Here is a 25,772-nt window from a genome sequence, read left to right on the forward strand (position 1 = left end):
GGCGCACAGGTGTTCCTAGGCAAATGTTTGCTGCACCCTGTTAAACCGTCCCAGTGTGACGTGGGAGGGAGTGTGGGGGTGGGGCAGGAGAGGCATCAATCAGTGCCCACAGGCCTGTCCCAGCTGATGAAGGGGCATCTGCTGAGCTCCGGAGAGCGCAGACTCGGGACTTCCAAATGGCCAAACCACTCCGTGGCTGGAGCTTATCCTTGGGAGGAGTGATCAGAAAAGGCCCCCAGCTCCCCAGGGAACCCCTGGAGGGCCCCCGAGGCTCTGCTCGCACCAGAGCCAGGCACATTTACCCCATCTGCCCTGAACTGTGCCCTGACCTCTCATCCTGTCACTCTAAGTCTCAGTGGATGGAGGTGTGGGGCCGGCAGCATCTTGAGGGAGAGAGCAGAGCTCAATGCAGAGCAGGACGACGGGAGCAGGGTGCCAGCAAGTGCTGGGTTGGATCTGCTGAGTGTGCCGGGCCCGGGGAGAGTGCTGGCCATGTAGTGCCAGGTCCGCACTCCAACCCTGCCCCTAATAGCTCTGTGACCAGGGACAGTCACCTGGTCCCCAGAGCCTCCATAACAGCAGTGTGGAAAAGAACTCTGGGCGATGATGGGAATGTCCTGGGCTGTCCCTGTGGTGCCATGAGCCACCAGTGACGACTGAGCTGTGGCCTGTGCCCAGTGACTGGGGAACTGAAGTTTTCATTGTATTTCATTTTGATTAATTTAATTTAAGCAGCCATATATGTGGCTAGTGGCTACCATACTGGACACACAGCTTACAGTGGAGGTGATTCTGCCTCCATGGGATGGTGGTGAAGATAAAATGATGTAGGCAGAGTGCCATGGGACACACTGAGCACTCAATAAATGCTAGTTTTCAATATTAACACAGAGCATAAAGTGACTCAGAAAAGAGAAAATGAAATATTTTTTAAAGAAAATTGAGAAAAAAAGCAATTGGGAGCTTGGCAAGGGTCCGCTGAGACCCAGCAGTGCTTCTGCTGTCCCAACTGCACGCCGCCCCTCCGCGGCAGACCACTCCATCCAGGGCCTAACTGAGCTCCAGGGCCCTAGTCCACAGTGCAGTGAAAGACATGGGAGTTTTTCCAGGACAGGCTCCCCGTGGTCAACAGAAACATACGAGCTGGAGAACATTCAGGCAACGGTATTTGCTCGTGACAGGAAGACTTCCTAAGACTTTAGTGTGCAAATGTGCAGACTGAGAAAGGCCAACACCAACTTGAGAAGGAATGTTTTTTTAAAACATCGTGCCTAAAACAAAACCATCCACCACTGTCCCAGAAGCCATAAAAAGACCTATTTAAGGTGTTTTCTCCTTGCCTCCTTGAGTGCAGACCTGACACCACTACCTAAGGGGCAGGGAAGACACACCTCTTCAGGGACAACCTCAGAGGAAAAGCTCAAGCATCAGCAGTGCCCCTGGCCCTACCTCCAAGCTCCGCAGACAGCCCAGCCATTCCAGACAGGGTCAGCAAACCACAGCCCCGGGTCAGAGCCCAGCCCGTGTCACGTATGGTCTATGGCTGCTCTCAGACTACGACAGGCAGAAGTTAGTCATTCTGACAGAGACCATATGGCCCGCAGAGCCTACATATCTGGTCCTTAACAGACAACGTTTGTCAGCCCCTAATCTTGAGGAGCAAAGCCCTGATTTCTTCTCCAGTAATATAAGGCAAGATGATGCTACTTCATCTTTCACGTGGGTGTATGTCACACCTCTATCAGAGAGGGGTCAAAATGACAAGGGCATGAGAGCATGTGTATGCAGTTGGATTAGACGTGTGGGACAGAGAAAGGATGGGAAATACAGCCCCAGTGTATTTTGGGGACTGCCCCACATGTACACATTTAGCCTTCCCATCCCTCTTGTCTCCAAGAGCTCTGCTCCCAAAATCTTTGCTCATGTGTTTGTCTAAAGACTACAATGGCAAAATTAGGTTAAGGCTTAATCCCCACTTAACTGCCAACATCCCCAGAATCAGTGCCATTTTAAGTCCCAGTCCATATGCTGCCCAATGATGAGCATATGAGGGGGTGAGTCAGGTCCTTACCTGGGAGCAAGTTTTGGGGGTGGGAATTCAGAAACGGAAGCAGCTCCAAAGAGGACAGAAGGAGACAGAAGGGAAGGTGCCCAGCAGCTCCCACTGCCTCCACTCCCTTTAGAATCACTGTAGATGGTCTCGCTTCTGGGTTTATCTCCAAATGTTTTATTTTATGGTATGTTTGAGCTGTGTCAAGTCCTTTGGTGTAGGGGTGGAGGCAGGAGGGCTGAATCTCAAACAAGCACAGACATACACAAATGCACAAATGCACTCCTGTGGTCCCAGGAGTGGCTCACACACTGCACATCAACCAGTGTCATCATGGACAATGCACCCCGGAAATATTCCCTTATCTAAGTAGTGGTTCTGAGACCAAAAAACAAAAAGTAAATTTGGGGTGACCAACTTACTGGAACAAATATATTCTGCAAGCTTTTCTGCATTTCCACAGTTTTCTCCTTCTGTATCCAGGCCAATTTTATTCACTGGAAAACAACAAAGAAATATATTTCTTTAGATGGTTATTAAAGTCCTTCTGTTTTTGTGTTGCTTTTTAATGTGCAAATACAAAGGCACGTGCTTTACAAATCACACAGAGAAAGCCTCCCCTTGAAGGCCGGGGTAGGAGGGCCGCAGGCATCATGGCTTTGGTAATGCGCCAATTTCTCTGAGCCCCATTGAGCTCATCTACAAGAGGGGAAGACTCCAACCATAGGGGACTGTTTTAAGGATTATACGAGATGATGAGAAAACTGTTGGCCATCTAAGAGGAGCTCAAGAAAGGTGGCTTTCAGGCTGGCCCGGTGGCGTAGCAGTTAAGTGCGTGTGCTCTGCTGTAGCAGCTCGGGGTTCGGATCCCGGGCACGCACCAACGCACTGCTTGTCAAGCCATGCTGTGGCGGCGTCCCATATAAAGTAGATGAAGATGGGCATGGATGTTTGCCCAGGGCCAATCTTCCTCAGCAAAAAAAGAGGAGGACTAGTGACAGGTATTAGCTCAGAGCCGATCTTCCTCACCAAAAAACAAAAAAACCTGACAATCAGTAAAAAAAAAGAACAAAGGTGGCTTTCTTATCAGCCAGTCAGGAGACAGTGAGCACTGCACACCATCACAGGGCATTAGAGAGCCGTCATTTTGTCAGGGAGGTGAGGCCGGCCCCCCTCTAGAGAGGTGTCTTGGGTTGACATGGCAGACTGAAATGGAAGGGAGGGGAGGAGAGGTTTCGTAATAATCTGTCAACAGGGACCCAACAGCACCCCAGATGCAGGTCATTTAGGGTGAGGGGCTGACTAGCTGCTTTTGAGAGACTCCTATTCAAGAACTAAGCAAGAAGCAGACACCCAGGTTCCCCTGCACTTTTCCGGATGGGGAACACGGGTCACTCTGCAGAGGACGCTGATGCAGGAAGGCCCCAGGGGCCGGCCCAGTCACACTCACTACCTGTTCACAGGAATGTGGAACTTCTCTGAGAAACAAGGTGCTGTGGGCATTCTACTTCCGATTCACATGAGACTGCCTAATAACCAACTGCAGCTTTAACGTAAACAACATCAGCTTTTAATTTACAGCTCATTACGAACGTGCTGAGTCCAAGAGAAAAAAGTCACATGCAGCTGTAAACTGTGTTCAGGAACAAAGCCCTTGCTTATGCCACATTGCCAACCCAGGCTGAGCCGCCCCTCCTCTGACTAAATGAGGAAGGTCTCACTGCACCAAAGAACCCTGAAACCTTCCCAGGAACTGAACTGCGACATAAGTACTTGCAGTGATGCTGGTACTTAATATCGACATTTATACCCATTTTTCCTAAGTAACTGGACAGCAGGAACCATGCCTAGACTCTCACACACGGCTTTGCTGTTGGAAAGGGACCACTTGCTCATTCGATCCTTAACCAACCCTGTGAGCTAGACGATGTGGGGACTGCAAGTGTGCTTCGGAGCAGGGGAAGCCGCGGCTCTGGGCTGTCGAGTGCCTGCCAGCTCTGTCTGCAAGGGCAGTGCTGCCTGGTCCACCGTGCAGCTCACAGAAGGCTCTCAGCAAAGGTTTGGGGAATGAACGTTTGCAGTAAGGTCTCAGCCTCTGTGGGCGGCAAGGATGGCTTTGCTCTAAGTTGGTACAAGCATTTCAACCAACACTCAGGCCCAGGCAGGCCCATCTTCAGGGCAAGGGCCTCCTCCATGGGAGGGCCAACAATGCAACTTCAGATTATTCATAACCATATGAAATAAATCAAGCTACTCACAGACAAACCGCCATAGAGTATTCTTTATGTTTGAAAGGTTAAGACAAAGACTGCCACAACGGATCCAATTTTCTGGGCTTGTGTAAACCTGTGGGGTGAAATCCTCTGCTGGCAGAAGCCTATGCTGAAAAGGTAGCATTTGGTAATCTGAAGGTAAAATAAAATCCTTAGTGCAAAAACATATCAGTGAGAATCAAGAGACGGGATTTGAAGACATTAATTAACAAGGTTATGGATAAGATGATCTCTGTATTTTCCCAGAGTTAATGTGAAAACAAGGCAATGAAAAACATTAAAAAAAAAATCGATATAGTTTAAAAGCGCTAAAACACCTGCAGGCTTATATCAGTGGGGCACGGTGGCTTTGGAAAAAGACAGTCATGGATGTAAACAATGGCTGTACCACTTCCTAAGTGTGTGATCCTGGCGAATCACATCCTCTCTCTTAGACTCTGTTTTTTAAATCAGGAAAATGGGCTTACTAAAACCTTCCTTATGAAAATGAGAAATCATACATAAAGTGCATAGCACAGTGCCTGGTATATAACAGGGACTCAAAAATAGTAGCCGTACTGAGTCATACCAATAGTTGTAGATGGTCATCTGTTCCAACAGTACAAATACATACCACATAATGAAGTTATCCTATAAAGGGTCTTCCTGAATTCTGAGTTGTTAACCACTAAGCTATTCCCATGGAGCAACTGGTCTGGGTTTACAACGCCAAGCAACAGGGGCCACTTAACAGCTCCCAGGACCAGCCCTGTGATCAGATGGGGGCGGTAGGGCCCTCCACATTTGGGCAGCCAGAGAGGAGGCTTTCCCCCAGGGTGGGTGGCTGGGCTGCAGGAGACCAGCCCACAGCAACCAGCTCTACTTCTTCAGTGCAAATGGAGATCTCATGTAAACAAGCACAGATTATCCAACCAGAGTAATGCTCTCAGGAGAGTTTATGCAGACCAAGAACAAAGTTACACAAACGTGTACTTTTCTCCATCTATTAGTAATCAATAATATTTACAAAATTATAAGTCAAGTCACATTGATGAAGAAGCACAAACATCTTTTCTCACTGGACTTCCACATCGAGACCACTTGCTGTCCACTGGACCCTGTTTTTACTTCTACTTTGAGAAACATGTCTACCTTTTCTTCTCCTTGTTGAAAATGTTCAACTCTCCTGACCTGGTCGGTCCACAGTCTCTGGGGAGCCGGGGAGGCTCTCCTGCTCAATTTGACCAGAGGGCTCCTGGGAGCTATAAAATCGCCCCCAGGGATCCCTGGTACTCACACCCCTGCATCATCCCCTCCCCTTGAGTGTGGGTTGGACTTACTGACTCAATTCAAACAAAAAGATGGGATGTCACTTCCAAGATTAGATCATAAAAAGACTGTGGCTTCTGTCTTGGGTGCTCTCTCTTGGATTGTCTCACAATAGGGGAAGCCAGCTGCCATGTCATGAGATAGCCTTTTAGAGAGGCCCACGTGTGTGATCTTGGAAGCACACCCTCCCCTAGTCAAGCCTTGAGATATCTGCAGCCCTGGCCAACAGCTTGATTGCAGCTTGGTGAAAGATCCTGAGCCAGAAGGATCCAACTAGGCCATTCCCAGATTTCCGACCCAAAGAAACTGTGAGATATTAAATGCTTGTTGTTTCTAGCTTTTAAGTTTTGGAGTAATTTGTTACGTGGCAAAAGGTGACTAATACACCAGGCATGGTCTCCTCTAGCTGTCAATGTGCAACTTCCTCTAACTTCCCAGGCTCTTGCTGAGACTTAGGATGAACAGAAATCTTGGGGAGTTCAAGCAATGCCTCTTCCCTGTACCTGCTACGGAGAGCTCCTTTTGTATGTCATGTCTGGAAAGGTGAACTAAAATAGAATGTCCAAAAGTTGGGTGACTGACTTTCATGTTAAGATAGGATGTGGTTTCTCCCAAAGAGATTTTTTTAAAACTGCAAAATCCCTAGTTTCATCTCTCCTTTGATAACGTGTCTCCAGCATTTAGAACACGTCCTTTCCCTTAACAACTGAATAAACAGGGAGCAGCTTGAGGCCAACGAGCACGATCGAGACCAAAGCTTTGCCGCCTGTGCCACACTTGATGATGGCCTGCTCTCAGCTGCTCTGTTTCAGATTTCTCATCACTGTATCGCCATTTTCTTTTCTCTAATTTCCTTCTTGACAGAACAGTGAGAGTAAAATGCATAGTGATGCTAGTGAAATCAAATTGAAGATCACGTGAAAGCTCAAAATGTTTATCAGCTACGCGTGTGGAACTGTGAATCTGGAGTACAAAATCAAAATAGGAAAATTTACAAATACATTATATTTGATAGCTGAATATTTGGTATATGTCAGAAATTGCCTATATTATTTTCTTTCCTCTTCTAACTCAGGAAGAAAATAGTAAAAGAAAGTACAAGAAAATTCTTAACTTATTTTTTGGGGAGATGTAAGAGAGAGTAGAGGTGGTTCCCTTGGCAACCAAAGCTGACTCCCTCTTCCCAGCTCATCTGCTGCGCCTGGTGGTAAAAGTCACGCTGCACGGAAGAGCTACCAGCAGCTCTTCATTAGCCTAGCAACTCCCATTTGGTCTCTCCCCAACTTCATTTTTTGTCTGGAAAATGTGCTTTTAATTCTTAAACTGTTTTTGCTCACACTGTACCTTCCTCCAACATTTTAAAATTCATTTGGACAAAGTGAACTATTTGGAAACAAAGTTATAGGTTCTTACAATTGCTAAGCATTAAGTATTTAAAATTTTTAATATTAATTTTTAATGATTCACTCTTTATATTTTGTGTTTTAAAAAAATGTATAAATTCACGACTATGTGGAAAATATTAATAAAATTATAAAAACCAACTATAATACCACCACCTGGAGATAACTATCTTTAATATTTAGTGATTTTCCTTTGAGGTTTTTTTTATTGCAGTAAAATATACACCATAACATTTATCATTTTAACTATTTTTTAAGTATATAATTCAGTGGCATTAAGTACAATCAGTGATATACAACCATCACCACTATCCATTTCCAGAACTTTTTCATCATCCCAAACAGAAACTCTATACCCAATTAAACATTAACTTCCCCTTTCCCCCTCCACCAGCCCCTGGAAACTTCTATTGTACCTTCTGTCTCTGAATTTGATTACTCCAAGTGCCTCATATAAATGGAATGTTATACAGTATTTGTCATTTTCTGTCTGGCTCATTTCACTTAGCATAATGTCTTCAAGGTTCATCCATGTTGCAGCATGTGTCAGAATTTCCTTCCTTTTATGTCTGAATAATATTCCATTGTATGGATAGACCACATCTTGTTTATCCTTTCATCTCTTGATGGACATTTGGTTGTTTCCACCTCTTGCCTGTTGTGACTGATGCTGCTGTGAACACTACCTACTCAAATACTTATCTGTTTGAGTCCCTGCTCCTTTTAGGCTTTTTTAGGGAGGAGGGGGAAGGAGGGCTCTCTATTTCAATACCTATACTTTTCAATTAAACTGAAATTGTATCATATCTGTGTTGTATCCTGCTTTTTACTTAATGTTACACTGTATTTTCCTATGCCCTAAATATTCTTCAAAATCATTTTTAAAGACCACATAGCCTCTCCCCTTCCCCTTCTCTTTTTGAACAATTCAGTCCTAAGGCCATTAGGTGGTGCAGAATAAAATGAGCGTTGGGTGTCAGAGACCACACAGGGCGAGGAGGGCATCCATGCAGGAGCAGAGCCAGGGGAGACTGGTTCCATACAGGGGCATGGATCAAATAGGTAAATGTATCACCTGGGAGCCAGGTTTCTCACTGCCAGAGAAGGGAGTTACAAATATAGAAATGAAAGACCCAATGTCACCTCAAGAAAAAATTAATTAAATGAAAAAAAGAAACGAAAAGACCTAGAACAAACCCTGTGGTGTTGCACTGGAGTTGGAAGTGGTGGAGTGAACTCATGGTTTTTAATATAAACAGACATATATAAGCATAGATGTGTGTGTGTGTAACATTAGGTATTCCCTATCTCGGTCTATTGAAAAGGCCTGGGAGCAGTGAAGCCCACGGGCAATGAATACACTGAACACCCACATCGTGGCTTCTAAATACCACTCTCCACTGAAAGGAACCAGGGCTTCTGAGAAAATGGCTGATGTCAGGGATGGGACAGGGAAAGTATAAAACAATCCTGGAACATCTTTTTGTGCCAGAAAAGAAGGAAGTGCTGAAAGAATGATGGGGACATGTCAAAGGGACACAGAAGTCACTTTGAAGGGGTTGCCACTGGCCACAATGGGGACAATTTGAACAACAAAATACATAGACTTAGTAATGGATTATACCCTATTAAATGACACAGGAAACCAGGAATGTATACTGATATAAATAAATAACTGAATAAATTGAAGGTGTGATGAAGAATAGGTTATTATATAGTCTCAAAGTACCTCCCCACAAAATACTTATTAATTTTGAAGAGAAAAACCGTAACTGCACTGTGGACAAGCCTGACACCACCACCTACATCAAGGGACCACAGGGAGAACCACCAGTGATAGGGCAAATCAAAATGAGGCACTACTAGATAAGGGGCAATGAGAAAAACAGCATCGCTTTTGTGATAGTCCTGCCAGGGATGTATAACCTGAATGAATCTAATCACGAGGAAAAATCAAACAAACCCAAACTGGAGGACCTTCTACAAATAACTGGCCTGTACTCTTCAAAAGTATCAAGATCACGAAAGCCAAAGACAGACTGAGGCACTGTTTCAACCTGCAGGAAACTAACTCGACACAACAACTAGATGCTAGGCGTGATTCTGAACTTGATCATTTTGCTATAATAGACGTTACTAGAACAACTGGTGAAATTTGAATGGGGCCTAAGAATTAAGAGGTAGTAATATATGCATGTTAATTTCCTGATTTTGATAGTTGTGGTACATAGAAAAATGTCCTTGTTTGTGAGGAATATACACCCAACTATTTGGAGGTGATGCGGCATCACGTTGGTAACTTACTCTCAAGTGGTTCAGGAAAAATTAAGTTCCTTATAATGAACTTGTAACTTTTCTGTAAGTTTCCTTCAAAATAAAAAATATATATATAAAAGAAAATATATAATCATCATATAAATGTATCGTGACTTATTTTACTCTTCCCCTATTACTGGTGATAGAATAAATGAAAAGCAATAAGGAAAGTTAATATATTGAGGTATATGAGGAAGCCATTTTGGTTTAAAACTGACTCTGTTTTTCCCGAATGGCCTGACGTGGCCTGTCAAGCCTGCACTGTACATCTGCTTTAAACATTTACAGTATCCCAAAGCAAAGAGTGCTGGCTTTGAAGATAGGGATGAATGCCTCCCTCCCATATCAGCATTTCTTTGAAGATAAGCATTCCTTCCCAGAAACCAGGGTCAGATTGACCTGCTGTGTATGCAGCAAAACATCATGTGACTGTAGTAAAAGAGAAAAAGAAGTATTCCTGCCATGTTTGATGTATGTTCCAAAGTGGTGTATAACCACGCCGTACCCCTCCTTTCTCCATGTGCTTTCTCCCCTGGTGGAGGTGGCGCTCCCAGGCCATAGTCCTCAGACCGGCTCACATAAGAAACTCATCCCAATTTTAATCTATAGATTGATTATTATTTTTTGTGTGTGTGTGAGGAAGATCAGCCCTGAGCTAACATCTATTGCGAATCCTCCTCCTTTTTTTCCCTCTTTCTCCCCAAAGCCCTAGTAGATAGTTGTATGTCATAGTTACACATCCTTGTAGTTGCTGTATGTGGGACGCCGCCTCAGCATGGCCAGACAAGCGGTGGGTCGATGCATGCCCCGGATCCCAACCTGGGCCACCAGTAGCGGAGCGCGCACACGTAACCGCTACGCCATGGGGCCGGCCCCTGATTACTGGTTACTTGTGTCAACACTGGACATTTGGGGGCTTTCATTTTTTCACGATTATAAATAATGTTATGATATACATTATCACATAAAAACCACTTCATTTCTCCTATTTTGCATTATTAACTTTGGATAGATTATCAGAAAAGGGATTAGTGGGCCAAAGGGCACAAACATTTTAATAGAGCATTTGAATACATACCACTAAGTATTTCTCAAAAGACGTGAATCAATTTTTAATGCCATTTAGCAATATTTGAATATATTTGTTTCACTGCACCCTTATCAGCAGCATTATATATTTAACTAATTACTTTTGTAAATTTAATAAGCAAAAAGTCATATTTTAAAATGAACTGAAGTGTTTTAAAAAACAATGAACAAGGCTAAGTCACTGCGGCATGAAAAGCTCCTATTTTTCTTCTGTCCTGTACTCTCTACTACCACCACACTCACTGCTGTACTCTGGTCACCAAATGTGTGGGTTTTCCACACCAAGCAATTCTCCAATTCTCAGCTGGGCATCCTACAATTTAACTCAATTCTGACACTATCCACCTGAAGATAGAAAGTCCAGGTTGTCACCTGTATTTCTGACCAACCAACCATAAATCAGAGGTTTTCAGAACCCCCTCCTCGGGTTAGATCATTTGCTAGAACTGCTCACAGGACTCAAGGAAAACGGTTTACTAATTATTGCCAATTTATTATAAAGGATATTTCAAAGGACATACATGAATAGCCAGATGGAAGAGATGCATAGGGCAAGGTACAGAATGGGAGGGACGTGGAGCTTCCATGCCCTCTCCAGGTGCGCCCTCTCCAGGTGCACCCTCTCTAGGTGCGCCACCTTCCCAGCACCTCTCCGCGTTACTGTCTGTTTGGATTTTTATGGAGGCTTCGTTACACAGGCATGACTGATTAAATCGTTGGTCGGTGGTGATTGATTCAGTTCCAGCCTCCCTCTTCTCCCTGGAGGTGAGCAGGGGGCACAGGAGGCTGAAAGTCCCTACTCTAATTACATGACTGGCTCCCCTGGCAACCAGCACTCAACATTAGGGGCTTTCCCAAAGTCACTTCACTAATATACACAAAGGAGGAGTTGAAAGAGGTTTGTTATGAATAACAAAAGACATCTTTATCTTTCTTATCACTTAGGAAATTCCAAGGGTTCCAGGAGCTCTGTGCCAGGCACAGGGACAAAGACCAAATATATATTTCCGATTATAAATCACAATATCGCAGTCATTTTTTGGTGTTTTATTTTTACCTTGATTGCTTACCTATAGAAGCAGTAGCATTTCCAACCACATACACCGACTTAGCATTCCATTGTTCTTTCAGAGACTTTTTCCAGACTGTAATACATGAAATTATATGTGAGTTGAAAATACCAAAGTGGCCATTTGAACTGCTGCCCAAGGCTGCTTGTTCATCCTAAGAAACTTGTGAGCAAGGCAAACTATTCGTAATCAAATATAAAGAACAGCATCTCAAACTAAAATTCCATTTTTATATTGCTTGTATTCTGCAGGCAAATTTTAAAAAATCACTTTGGTAAATGTTTCAGTATGCCTTGCTTAAAATATTAAGTCATTTCCACAGTTGGTACTAGAAGCATTTTTAATGCATACTAGGAAACAAACATAAGTCGAAGAATTTGCATGGTGATAGTAAAATAAAAAATCTAGACTTTTAAAGAAAAAGTCACTGGTCATTAAAAAGAGGCAACTTAAATGCCTAATAAAGAAATACAATTGGTTTCATTTGAAACATAAATCTGAAAGCAGTTAAGTCACTGTAATATCAGATAAGAGGGCTCATTTATCCATTGGGTCAAAGCAGAGATAATAAATTTCAGGTTCATAAAAAACACAATTTAATAGAGAACACTACCATATTATGACAAAAAGTAAACATCTTTAAATACAGACTAAAGAAATACAAAGAGAAAATGGAATGTATAAAGATATCATAAGGCCACTGGGTGTTCAATACCATTTTAGAAGGAAACACTAGTTCTTCCTTCTTAAAATCCGATTATGAGCATAACTTTCCCTTAAATTCAATAGTGTTAATCCACACTTTACACTCCTATGGGAAATACCCTTTTAAACAGTAATCAAAGATTAAGCTTCACCTTCTTTCCTACACTACAAATGTAAATAAAATTTATTTAAAAATTATCTGTATCATGTGAACAAACCACTCGCCAAGCCTCACAGCAGAGAACGGCTTGAACAAGCCCTGGACGAAATCAGAAAGCCGGGCTTCAGAGCCAGCTCTGCCCCTTAAGTTATGTATGTTCCTGGGCAAGTCAGCTAACCCACCTTGTCTGTTTCTCTATCAAGATAACTGGGACTAACTACACCTCGTCTGCCTATATCATAGAGTTGTTGAGAATCAAAATAAGAAAATATATGGGAAAATGGTTTTTAAGCTGTAAAATGCTATAAAAAGTTATGGGGTCCATTCTGGAGTTTTCTTCTTTTTCATAATCTTCACTCTCAAAACACATACAAAAGGAAAAATACAATTGTCAAACAAAAACTCCTGAAGCACCACTGGGAGAGAATACATATGCTTCTCCGTCTCGAGTTTTCTCTCTCCATTTTGGAAATAACAGGACTTCCGGTTCTGAGCTGCCACGCTGACTGGACAGCATGAGTCCTCCTCCCTAAGAAAAGCATTAGACCTTCTCTTCAACAGGAGGTAAATGTGTATATGAAGTAGTCGAGATTTTTTTGGCTCTAATGAAAGCCTAATTAATCGTAAAGAGAGAATAATAACCACTCACCACTGTCACTATTCAGTGCCCACCATGCACCAGACAATGTCCTGAGTGCTTCTCTTCGGGACCTAGACTCTAGATGGTATCATAAATCTGTGACTTACAGACTACGTGGTCTGGAGAGTTTCATACCCTCTGCTCTTCAGGATCCTGATTTGTCAAGTGGAAATACTAATTGTACAACCTCAGGGGTGAAGCACTGAGGACCATGTCTGGCACAGAGCAGGCCCTCAGTAACTTCTGGCTAGTAGCAGAAGTAATGATCCCATGAGGCAGGTATCATCGTGCCCACTCTACAAACGAGGAATTGAGGCTCAGCAAGGTCAAGGAACTTGCAAAGGTCAGAATGGCCACCTGAATGCAGGCCTAACTGGCTGCAAAGCCCTTCTGGTAACCACCTACACTGCTGCCTCCACTCGTTAGTATAACCAGAGCTGGTCAGGCCTGACTGACTTGTTCCATGGCCTTGGACAAGTGCTTACTCTTCCCAAGCCTGTAAAATGAAGATCACAGTACGTGTGGCTGGTTGTCTAGGATTAAACGAGATAAAGAATGTAAAGTTAACATAGATCCTGGTATACAGTAGGCACTCCATAAAAGTTAGCTACAAAGCTGTTCCACCGAGCAGACTAAGGTGGTTGTTCAGCCTGAAGCCTGGGCTTTGTTCATCTGTTTTGATGGAGAGGGAAGGAGGTAGGAGGAAGGGTCTAAGAGATGGTCATATCATTAAGTGCCGGGCAGGGACTGTTTTCTCATCTATTGTTGGATCTTCTCATCATCCCTTTGAGGAAAGAGACTGGCGTTGATCTACTCAGAGGGGAGATATGAACACCTGGCAGGAGAACATGTAGACGCCCCCCCAGTGACATCCATCTGGGAGTTTAGGAGGCAGCACTAGCTCCTGTTTCCCAAGGTGGTATCTGTGACATGGCACCCCTAAGCGCTCGCTCCGTCAGAAGGCTAACAGGTTAACACCTCATTCTGTGTGGGTCGTAATGAAACAGCTTATAAGAAGAAAGGTCATTGTCTGCTCCCTCTAAAGGATACACAAACGTGAAGTAGTTTGGTACCTAAATACTTTTTGAGCTAAAAGTCATTGCAGTTTTCAAACTTGAAGTGCAGCTATTTCTGAAATCTAATATCACCAATGGGAGAAATCAGGGTCAAGAAAAGCCCAGTGGAATTCACAGCAGACCCACCCTCACCTTCAGTTTTATTGTCTTTCTCCAAACACAGCTGCACTGCTTCCACTGCTCTGGGGCTGGTAAAAATGAGTCCCCCATAACTTTCAGGATGAGACAGCTATACACCAAACAACGACAAAGGCATTTTATATGACAGTTAAGTTCAACATTTCCCAGAATCCCAAATGCTTCACAAGAGTAGTAGGTAAACTAATTCCTTCCCCACATCCATCCATCTGTCCATCCATCCATCCACTCGACACTTACTGAGAGCTTACCATGTGCCTGGAACTATTCTAGGCCTTTGAGGATGCACAGGTGAATTCATTATTCATAGCATTACAGTCGACAGGGGAGAGACAGGCAAGTGCAGTGTAGGGTGGTGGGTGTAACTAGAGCCGAGAGGGGCAATGTGACTCAGCCTGGGCTTGGTGGGGTGCAGGCAGGAGGGCAGACTTGACCCACATCTGGAATAAAACTGGAATATTCAAGGGGCGATATCCATGCTGCACCCCTGATTTTCAAAGACAAAGATGGTGATAAAAACTACTGAACATTTATTCTGAACCAGGCACTCGGCTGTTTCATACATGTTCCTTCACTGAACCTGCAAAAGTCCCCTGTGAGATGGGTGGAACTGTTCTCATCTCACAGATTAAGACAGAGGCTTGGAGAGGCTGAGGAACTCGCCCAAGGTGAGTGGCAGAGCCAGGACTCACGCAGGGGCCTCTACAACTCCCAAGCCCCAGCTCTGACTCACTGCGTCACCCGGCTTTACAGAGAGTTCAGTTCTCACCATGAGGTCCAGAAATGATCTCAGTGATGAGCTCTTTGGTTCCCTTTTAAAGCTGCCTATGGAAGAGCATGCCAATTTGGGCCCCTCTTACACAGTTCCCTCAGCACGCAAACCCCGTGCATGGGAACACAATAGATGCCAAATCAATATTTGTCAAGTAAATTATTGAATGAATGATCACATATTCAGCTCAGACCGAAAGGAGAAAATGGAAAGGCCTTCCATGAAGAGTGACGGGCAGGGTTCTGATGTGCAGAGCACGAGGGGTGAACCTGGTGCTCACAGAGGCCATGGAGCCCGGTGAGCAGGGCTGGGCACCCAAACCCATGAAACCACCCTGGCTCTTGGCCCATGTGTCCAGAGGGGACTCCAAGGAGATGCCGCGAAGGCAGCTCTGCTCCAGTGACTGAGTGCACACCGACAGGGGTGGCCTGGGCTCTGAAATCTTTAATCTGCAACATTTGGAAGGCTTTATTGGGATTGTCTCCAGCAACATCTATCACTCCTACACGTGGCAGCAGAACTGAAGCTGTCAGAAGTCCTGGTCTTGAGTCCTAGTACTGCCTCTTATTTGCTGGAGGACTCAGCCGAGTAGCCCAGCCTGAGGCCTCAATTGCTCAAAGGGAAAAAATAACACCTGTGCAGCCATTCTGCAGCAGTTAGGGCAGGAGGTGGATTAAATGCGAGGATGACCATGAGAGGATGACCGTGCGAGGGTCTGAGCTGCTGAGAGCAGTGCAGGTTTGGTGCCCTCACCCCGCCCTGCTCTCCTGGGTCTCATCACAGACTCCACCTCCACGTCGGGGTGGCGCTCTGGAGGAGCTGGTAGAGGCTGAGGCAGAGTCCAACAGCAACCGTCTCCTGGAGCCAGGGAGGCTGTGCTACCCTTGGTTGTTTGGTAGTAAATGAGGGGTAGTAAAAAAGTCCTTCCAGCTTGAGTGGGCAAGAATTCTACAGAAACCAAATGTGTCTCTCTCAGAAGTTATGGTGCTCAGACATTGACAGACCTTACCTTCTCTGAGAAACTGGGAAGAGACAAAAACTCAAATGATAAAACAGGGATCAAAGTGGCTTCAAATCCATATAATCCTAATTCCTGCAAATAAAAGAATATAGTTCTGGATTGGCCAGGGTTGTCTGGAAAATAAAGGCGGGGTCACATTCACAACTTATTCTGCGCAATTCCTCAGTTTCAGCACATCCCCTTCCCCTCGACTTCATTAGTAGGGCAGCCCTATGCTGTACAGTGCAGGAGCCTCAGGTACTTACCCTGATGTACGGATCCTGGCCACAGTCGTCCTCCTTAGGGTCTTTCAGTAAAAGAACCTTCATTATTGCCTGGCAGTCCTTAAGGGCACTGTGACAGAGCAGGGAAACAGATCTTAATTAGGTCTCAAAGACTCCTCCTCAGCAATGTAGGATGGGACGAGAGGAGCAGGGAGAAGGTAATCAACTGCTGGCTGATGTGGCCTATCCCTTGCACACAATGACTTAACATTAATGGGCTTGTTCCTTCTGAAGAACTTGTCACCGATAAGGCCAAGGGACAGCATGCTGGCACTTGATTATCACTTGGAAAGGCAGATGAAAGCCATCAGGGAAAGCCAGTGTCCTATCCAAACGTTTAAGGCTTGTAGAAGAGACACAGTGCAAATTCTGGGTTGTATCAATAACAAATAGAGAAATGGGTATCTTATCTTTTAAGGAAATAAAAAAATAATAACTTCCATTTCAAGATTAATACACCAAGTTGCTGATAAGCTCTTTAGGAAATAATTATATTGACTCTTCTGCTTCTCAAATGATGTTTTATAAATGTTGTCAAGTATCATGAGATAATCTTTCAAAAATTTTCTAACAACCTGGAAAACAATTTGTTGATATGTATCAGAAGTCTTATATACTTCATACCCTTTCTTCCTATAATTTCACGTCTGAGAATAAATACTAAGGCAATACTCATAAATGTGTGCAAAGATTAACATGAAGGTATTCATCCTGGTATTCGTTTTTTTTTTATTATTGAGATATAACTGACAAACAACATTGTGTGACTTTAAGGTATATACCATGTCAATTTGATACATTTATACATTGCAATATGATTACCACCGTAGTGTCAGATAACACCTCTATCACGTCACATAATTATCACTTCTTTTTTATGGTGAGAACAATTAACATCTAGTCTCTCTGGCAACTTTAAAGTTTATAATACAGTATCGTTGACTATAATCACAACATAGTCACTCCAGAACTTATTCACCTACTAGCTGCAAGTTTGTATTCTGGTATTTTTTATAATTGTAAATACTTGGAAACAATGTGAATGTCCAACAACAAGAAAATGATTAAATAAATCATGGTATAGTTATATGAAATTATTAAAATACTCATAAATAACTTAATTACATCGATTTAATCACAAAATAATGTTAAGTTAAAGGCAGGAATCAGAATTGCATAAATAGTATGATTTTATAGATTTTACATATGCATATATATGAAAGAATATGCACCAAAATACTAATAATAATTATTTCTGGGTGGTAGGTTAGGGTGACTATTTTCTTCTTTATGTCTTTCTGTATTGTCCAAAATTTTTTACAATAAACATTAAATTCCTTTTGTATCAAGGGTGGAAAAGCACATCATAACCATCCCAAAGGCCTCAAAATAAATGCTGCTGAAGAACTGCAGAATAAACTCTGCTTGAAATGCACATTATCATCCCATAAGTATCATTAAACCTACCAGTTAGTTACTTAATAAATATTATACAGTGGTTGATAACAGTCAAACAGAGTATCCTATTTGGAGCAGAAACGTGTTAACTCTGGGAGCCATTACTTACAAGTTACTACTGAATATATTTCTGGAACATTATAATATCTATGGTTCTTCTTAGGAAAATCTGGCTCAAAATGAATTGCTTTGTATCTAAGCAACCAAACCTGAGTGACAAATAATAATTGTGAAATCAAATTCTAGTTATTGCTACTGTCGAGCTGTTAGCTACAGAGATTGGGGATTTGGGGAAATGGGCAGTATCATTTCTATCATTTCCTGAAGTTATTCAGAATGTTTCACACAGAAATTAGGAATCTATCTTTCTGCAGTGGTCACTCTGTGTGTCAGCCTGGCTAGGCTATATAGTCCCCAGTTATTCACAAATGCTAATCTAGGTGTTGCTGTGAAGGTATGTGGAGATACGATAAAGTCCATCATCAGTTGGCTTTCAGTAAGACAGACTGCCCTAGATAATCTGGGTGGGCCTGATTTGGTCAGTGGGAATGCCTTAGGAGCAGAACTGAAGCTTCCCTGAGGAAGAAGAAATTCCGCCTGTGGACACAGCTTCGGCTTGTGGCCGAGTCCCACCTGCCCTTCCTGCTGGCCTGCACTGTGGATTTCAGACTTGCCTCACCAGCCACACCCACCGTTGCACAAGTCAATTCCTTGCAGTAGGTCTCCTAACACATATCCCCTACTGGTTCTGTTTCTCTACTTGAACTCTGACTGATACACCTTCCAATCTGGGGGCTCTAGGAATCTGGCATGTCACTGAATGGCAGGTAAAACTTGGCATTTTCTGCTAAAGCGTAAAACTTTGTAGGACATACAAAGCAAGCAACTCTTGCGGGCATTAAAAGGTGGAAGCTTATTGCTGTTGGAAGCAGGCAGTCCTGTGGCCACAGATCTCTCTTCAGCCCTACCATGTCCCCGCCATGGTTCTAGGCTCTGGAATACAGATACCCACGTTTTCATAGGATATGTAAGTACTGCCATCAAATACCAGGGGCCAATCTCTCACAAGATGTTTCGATATAGTTCTCAGGCAGTGAGCCTGGAATCTCCCTCAGGGAGATTAGGTCTGCATTATTTATTGGGGGGGAGGCGCACAAGTTCAAGCACTACTAAGTGCCATGAGGTGATGTGACAGAGGTGACTGGGTGCTGAGAGCCAGTTACCTCTCCAGAGGGGCCTCTCTGAGAAGATGGCATCTGAGTTGAAATCTGTGACAACAGCTGTAAGGAGAAATGAAGGAGGTGACATCTGAGTTGAGATCTGAGTGACAAGAGCCATAAGGAGAAATGTTCAAGTGTCAGAAAGGGGTCCAGCGTGTCCCCAGGAGAGAAGGTAGGCGTGGCTCAAGTGGAAAGGACAAGTAGGACTTTGGATTTCATGAGAAATGGGAATCCACCGAACGGTTAAGCCGGAAGAGACGCGATGGGCTTTACACTTTAGAAAGAGCTCCAGCTTCCGTGGGAAGGATGGCCACCAGAGGAGATTAGGCAGTGGTGGTGGCTGGAGCAGAGGAGGTTAAGAAGTGGCTGGATCAGGGATTCATACTGCAGACAGAGTCAACAGGACGTACTGATATAACTCTGGGTGAAAACATCTGTCCACAGTCTGGTTTGAAATGGTTGGGACCAGGATGAAAATAAGTGTCTTTCTTCTTTGAATCCCACCTAAACTTTAGGTTGATTCAGTGTAATCCTATCGGTAAGTTAACAAATATTTATAGACAGTTACTGTGTACTAGGCACTGGGTATACAATATGATTCATGCCCTCATATTCATGGGAGGGTAAAATAGATATTTTACAAATAAGTAGAAATAAGTCATAGTGTAATGGGCATTATGAAAGAAAATTCAAGATGCTGTGGAAACATAACTGGCAAGTCTTATTTGACCAGGATGTGTGGCAGAGATTGCCCGTTATCCCCGAATATCCACCCTTCCTTCTCCCTCATACAAACGGAACCCCTCATTATTAACTGGGCACACGGTTGCCCAAAATAAAAACGTGTAGCTAGATGTGGCCAGGTGACTAGGTTCTGGCCCACAGGATAGAAGTCGAAGTGATGTGCACACTTTCTGGAGCCTGTCCTTAGAAGGAAGTGCCCCTCGCCTTCCCCTTTCTGCCCTCCCTGCTGGCTGGAATGTGGATGGGGGGGCCTGCCCCTTTATACTGCAGGGGAGGGTGACACCCCGAGGGTGACAGAAGAACAAGATAGAAGGAGCAGGACCCCTGAAGAGCCACCAATCAGCCAGGGCTTTTACATCAAAGAAAAGAAAAGTTCTATCCTGTTTCAGCCATTGTTCATTTGGATCTGTCGGAACAGCTGAATCTATATCCAAACTAACACAAAGGTCAGAACAGCTGTCCTCGAGGAAGTGATGTTTAGACAAAGACCTGGGGCCTGAGTAGGAGGCATGCGTGAGGGACAGAGAGAAGTCTGGGGTGGCTGGAGGAGGAGGGGAGATGGGGAGATGGGGCCAGAACATGCTGGGCCTTGTAGGTCATATCAGGGATCTTTTTTTTTTGGGGGGGGGTGAGGAAGATTGACCCTGAGCTCACATCTGCTGCCAATCCTCCCCCTTTTTTTTTTTTGCTTGAGGAAGATGGTCCCCAAGCTAACATCGGTGCCAATCTTTCTCTAATTTGTCTGTGGGACACCTCCAGCATGGCTTGATGAGCGATGTGCAGGTCCGCGCCCAGGATCCGAACCCACGAACCCCAGGCCGCCAAAGCGGAGCACACGAACTTAACTATGGCACTGGGCCGGCCCCTCAGGGATCTTATTTTAATAGCAATAGGAAGCTTCCTGTTGATGGATTTATTTCTCCTCTCCTTTTCTCATCTCTGCTTGCCCTTTTCTCCTCCTTGTCATAGGATTTCAATCTAAAATGGAACTGGAAATGGAGAATCTCACACACGCACCCTCAGAATGGAACTTAAGAACCAAGAGACTGATTTCCCATAAATGCCTGATTTACAGAAGACTGAGACTTATCTCTTGACCAATGAACATCCACCAAGAATCTCTCGCCATTCTCAAGCCAATGAACTTACCGCTTGGACTCTGGCTGGATTTTCCCCTCTTTGCATTCTTTGCCCATAAATACAGCCAGCCCCACACCCTCAATGGACTCACCTACAGCTTGCTACAGCATGCGTTTCCCGAACTGCAATTCCTCTGCTATTCCCAAATAAACTCAATTTCTAGTCATTTGAGCTTGCTGCAGTTTACCTCCTTATTTAAGGTGCCATCCCTTCTCTCTACGGGGGTAATGTAAGGGGGCAAGTGTGGCGTCACAGAACAAGCACAGGACTAAGGGCCAAGGGTTGTGGGTCCTGGTCCCAGCTTTACTGCCCATGATGTGATCTTGGTCTCTCCCGCGTTAAATGAGAATGACCGCTGCTCTACCAAGCCACAGGGTTGCTGAGGGACTCACAGGAGATGACGATGACAGCTAACATAGTTACTGAGCACTTACAACATGCCAGAGACTGCTCTAAAAGCTTTACACGCATTAAATCTACAAGGTTATCCCATTTCACGGATGAGGAAACTGAGGCATATGGCATACAAAAATCACCCAGAGTCCCAGAACTGATAAGTGGCAGAGCTGGGATTCACACTCAGGCACTCGGGCTCTGAAGTCTCTGCTCTTAACCCCTACACTATGCTGCCTCTCTACACTTTGCATACCAAAGTGCTTGGGAAAACAGAGAGGTACTAAGACATATAAAGTATCACTCTAGTAAAAAGTGCTTAGTTTAATAATGCAAACATGTCAAAGCAAAACCAATCTACCCACTGCAAACAGAATATATTTCTTCTGGGTTCTACTCTGTGGTTCTCTTAGGTGATAAAACTGATGTCTTCTGGACCATAACTTTTAAGAGATTCCATGAGATGTGCTGTGGGACTTGACAAATAAAAATCAAATGACTACCTACCCCTTTTCTGCCATTGCTCAAAGCATCTCTAACATAAAATTAAGATGAGCCATTGCCGACGGTTCTTTTCCATGCTACAGTCCCATATTATCAAGTTCACTGAGAAAGAAATTAAGTGGTAAGTGCACACAGATAGTCACGCTAACACATTACTACTTTTCTTAGTAATTTAAAATTTAAAGTTGAAAATGTTTTGAGTATTGATTTTGCCCCCACAATTGATGGGTACCATTCACTGAACTACTGGGCACATTCACCCCAGGGCAGAATTCAAAGGCTTAGAGAAAGGTCTAGACACCTCCTCAAAGGGGAGGGTGGGGGGAGAGTCCCAAAAGGTCGCAGAGCCAAAGGGTCTGCGGCAAAGGTCCAGGGATTAGGTGACAGAAACTGCCCCTAGCAAAGGAAATACTCACCAGGGGGAGGACTGGCTCATGGGGCAGACAAGGCACACGTGGCTCTAAAGGCTCGCATGTGGACAGCATCGGCCAGCTGCTCTGTGAATGCGGAATGACTTCCCTCTCTGGAATCCCTGACTTCTGTCCAAATGGCTTTCTTTCTGTGGTCATGCGGGCTTAGATGGTGGCATTACTGCAACTTCTCACAGGTCAAGGGAAGGACCAGAATGTTTCTAGAACTCAGTGCAGATTAAGTCCTTCCTAGCTCAAGAAACCCACATTCCTATCATCTCCAAAATGTGCCAGGCAACAGTTAGAAAGAAAAACACAGAGCCTCCTCATTGCTACTTCTTACCCACACAGTCTCTGATCCTTAGGACCAGAGGAAAAACAGCCAGCCCAAAAGGTGTAGATACCACCACGTTCCTGCTCTAACTCTCAAGGAAGATACAATGCATTGAACTGTGTTCCCCCCAAATAAGTCCTAACCCCCAACCAGTGAAAGTGACTTTACTATGAAAAAGGGTCTTTGCAGATGTAGTTAGGTTAAGATGAGGCCACAGTGGATTAGAGTGTCCTATATAATTATGAATGTTCTAATAGGACTGGTATCCTTAAACAAAATTTGGATATAGAAAGAGACAGAGGGAAGAAGACCATGTGAAGACAGAGGCAGAGATTGGAGTGATGCTGCCACAAGCCAAGAAACACCTGGGACCACCAGAAGCTGGAGAGACAGGAAGGATCCTTCCCTAGAAGCTTCCGAGGAGGCATCCCTGCCAACACCTTGATTTCGCATTTCTGGCCTCCAGAACTGTGAGAGAATAAATTTCTTTTGTTTTAAGCCATGTAGCTTTCCTAGCAGCCCTAGGAAACTAATACAGAAGGTGAACTGATTTTTGAGCTGTCCATAGGCTCAACGTCTCCTAAGAAAAACCCCTTCCATGTGTGCTCCCAGCACAGCCAGTCCTTCTTTTTCAGTTGAGAAGATCAAGCTTGTGTGAGTGGATGGGCGGACCTGCCAAAGCTCACACAGGAGGCCCAGGCAGAGCTAGCACTGAGCCCAGGTCTTTCGGGGGTCTCACTTCAGCTCTTTCCCACCAGCTCATGCCTCTTACTCCATCCAAAACCGGAAGAAGCAACACAGCCTTTCCTGGCAGTTTACAAACCTTCATGTGAATTAGTACTCAGACATGACATTTTCACGCAATTATGAAGCTTTTCATTTGGGGTTTAATCTTAATTACTTTTTCTTATTTATTTCCCTCCATCCTGGGTCCCTGCAACTTAACATTAGAAGGGATCTTACTGCAGCCATCTTCTATCCTGGCGAAGGGTAAGGATGGGGGAGACATCAAACTTTTTTTTTTTATGAGGAACATTTGGCCTGAGCTAACATCTGTGCCAATCTTCCTCTATTTTATATGTGGGTCACCACCATAGCATGGCTGCTGGTGAGTGCTGTAGGTCCATGCCTGGGAACCGAACCTGGGCTGCCAATGTGGAGTGCACCGAATTTAACCACTAGGCCATGGGGCCAGTCCCTAGACGTTTTATTCTTATAGTTAGGGTTAGCACATAACCCAGTTTGCCTGGGACAGTCCCAATTTATATCTATTGTTCTGGTGTAATTATTGACAGCACTCAAGTGTACTCTCAAAAGTCTCCCATTTGGACAATAAATTATGGAGTCATTTCCTTATAATGGTTATGGATGCTCACAAATGTTTTACACAGCTTGATGGAATGGAAAAAACACAGGACTAGAGGTGAGGAGACTCTTACTCCCGTCAAAGAAATTTTAGGGGCAGATAGTAACTGAGCACACATGCACCAAGATAGGGCAGCAAGTCTGAGAAAGAGTGTGGGGGCCAGCAGGGGGCTGTGGTGCAGGGGCTCAGGGAGTAGGAGACAGGCTCAGAGCTGGGTACCAGACCATGCAGGGCCATTTATCTGAATGAATGTGATACCACTGGAGTATCTGATACCACCACTGTGCACACAGACTGATGTGCTCTGACTTATATTTTAGTAGGACCACTTGTAGCTGTGTGGAGAAAAGGCTATGGGTAGGAAGGAGTAAAGACAGGGAGGTGATTAGAACAGTTTGGGTAAGAGATGATACGGGCTTGGACTAGACTGGTGGTTGAAGTGGGGAGAAGTGATTGCACTTGGATCTATTACGAAGATGGAGCCAATAGCATTCATACCCTGGACTGGACGTAGGGTAGAGAGAAACAGGAGGCAAGGATGCCCTCAAGGTTTATAATCTGAACAACCGGAAGAATGGGAGCTGTCACGAAAGGGAGAATGGGGGTGGGGACAAAGGGTTCCTTTTGGACATACTATATTTGAGAATGCCTATTCTCCAACAACGTGCCCCAGACCATCTGTGTACCATGAACAGGTTTACAGGTGTGCCTGAAGTCTTGAGCCGCTCAGCCCTTGGGGCAGCGGGGTAGGGCCCGGGGCAGCCAGAACCACATTCCCATTCCCTCCCACCCACCCCAGCGAGGGCTGGCTGCCTTTAGGTGTAAACTGTAAATCCTCAGCTATTTGCCGCAATGGGCTGTATGAATATTATCATTTGCTAGGTGTGCCATATGTTAAAAAAGTTGGAGAGTACTGGTATTAGATGTCCAAATGGAAAAATCATTCCATATCAAGGCAATTTGGCCTCAGGGAGGAGTCAGGTCAAAGGATGAAGATTTGGGAGTTGTCAATGTACAGATGGTATTTAAAGTCCTAGGACCAGGTGGGATTGTGGAGAGAAAAGAGGGCCCAGGACAGAGCGCTAAAGCACTCACACCACGTCAGATCAAGTCAGCGGGCAGGGGAGACCCTAGTAAAGGAGAAGGAAGACAGACTGGAGTGGGTCTTAGTCCGCTTGGGCTGCCACCACAGAATACTACAGACCAAGGGGCTTAAACAACAGTTCTTTTCTCACAGTTTTGGAGGCTAGAAGTCCAAGATTAAGATGCTGTCAGGGTTGGAGCCTGGTGAGGCCCCTCATCCTGGCTTATAGATGGCCACCTTCTTGCTGTGTGCTCACGTGGCCTTTCCCGTGTTCACGCAGAGAGAGACCCCTGGCGTCTCTTCCTTCTCTTATAAGGACATCAGTCCTATTAGATTAGGGCCTCACCTTATGACCTCATTTAACTTTAATCACCTCTTTAAAGTCACACTGGGAGTTAGGGCTCCAACATATGAATTTTGGGGGACACAATTCCACTCATAACACAGCGAGTTACAGAACAAATTGGATGTAAAGATCTAGGGACAGTAAGCGTAGATAACTCAGTTTTGCTATGAAGAGGAATAGAGAAATAAGGCCATAACTGGCAAGGGAGGCAGTGGGGTCAAGAGAGGTTCTAGAGGTATGTGTCCCGCCCTCCCACCCTACACACACATAGAGGAGATACCAGAGCCAGGGTAGGCACTGAGAGGAGAGTTCTGGATTATTAGCAAGTCAGAGAAGAATGCCATGTAGTGCACTCGGGGAGCAACTAAGCACAGCCCTTCGACGCAACTTACTCCTTGGAGTTCCTAGTGTACCTTGTTTGCCTTGCCCACCTTGCAGAAGCTCCCAAATTTTAGCAACAAGGAGAACTAAGAAAGGACAAGCTGGCCT

At 44.5% G+C, this 25,772-nt stretch overlaps 1 protein-coding gene across 8 annotated transcripts in view; it reads right to left on the reverse strand.

The window, feature by feature from the left end:
* UROS (uroporphyrinogen III synthase) overlaps positions 1 to 25,772 on the reverse strand; it is a 48,643-nt gene that overhangs the window by 18,361 nt on the left and 4,510 nt on the right. For 5 of the 8 annotated variants that reach the window (XM_087432844.1, XM_087432840.1, XM_087432846.1 and 2 more), the window contains exons 2-7: positions 16,267 to 16,354; positions 16,010 to 16,093; positions 14,223 to 14,319; positions 11,510 to 11,584; positions 4,309 to 4,455; positions 2,473 to 2,547 (exon numbers count right to left, since the gene is read on the reverse strand). In XM_087432844.1, the coding sequence (XP_087288970.1) occupies positions 2,473 to 2,547; positions 4,309 to 4,455; positions 11,510 to 11,584; positions 14,223 to 14,319; positions 16,010 to 16,093; positions 16,267 to 16,329 (541 nt within the window). In that variant the 5' untranslated portion in view covers positions 16,330 to 16,354. The remainder of the gene's footprint in view (positions 1 to 2,472; positions 2,548 to 4,308; positions 4,456 to 11,509; positions 11,585 to 14,222; positions 14,320 to 16,009; positions 16,094 to 16,266; positions 16,355 to 25,772) is intronic. The other 3 variants (XM_087432841.1, XM_087432848.1, XM_087432843.1) reach the window with 3 other exon arrangements.

This window comes from Ceratotherium simum, chromosome 6 (genome assembly GCF_057802395.1).
Source record: "Ceratotherium simum simum isolate JZ-2026a chromosome 6, ASM5780239v1, whole genome shotgun sequence".
Classification (NCBI taxonomy): Eukaryota; Metazoa; Chordata; class Mammalia; order Perissodactyla; family Rhinocerotidae; genus Ceratotherium; species Ceratotherium simum.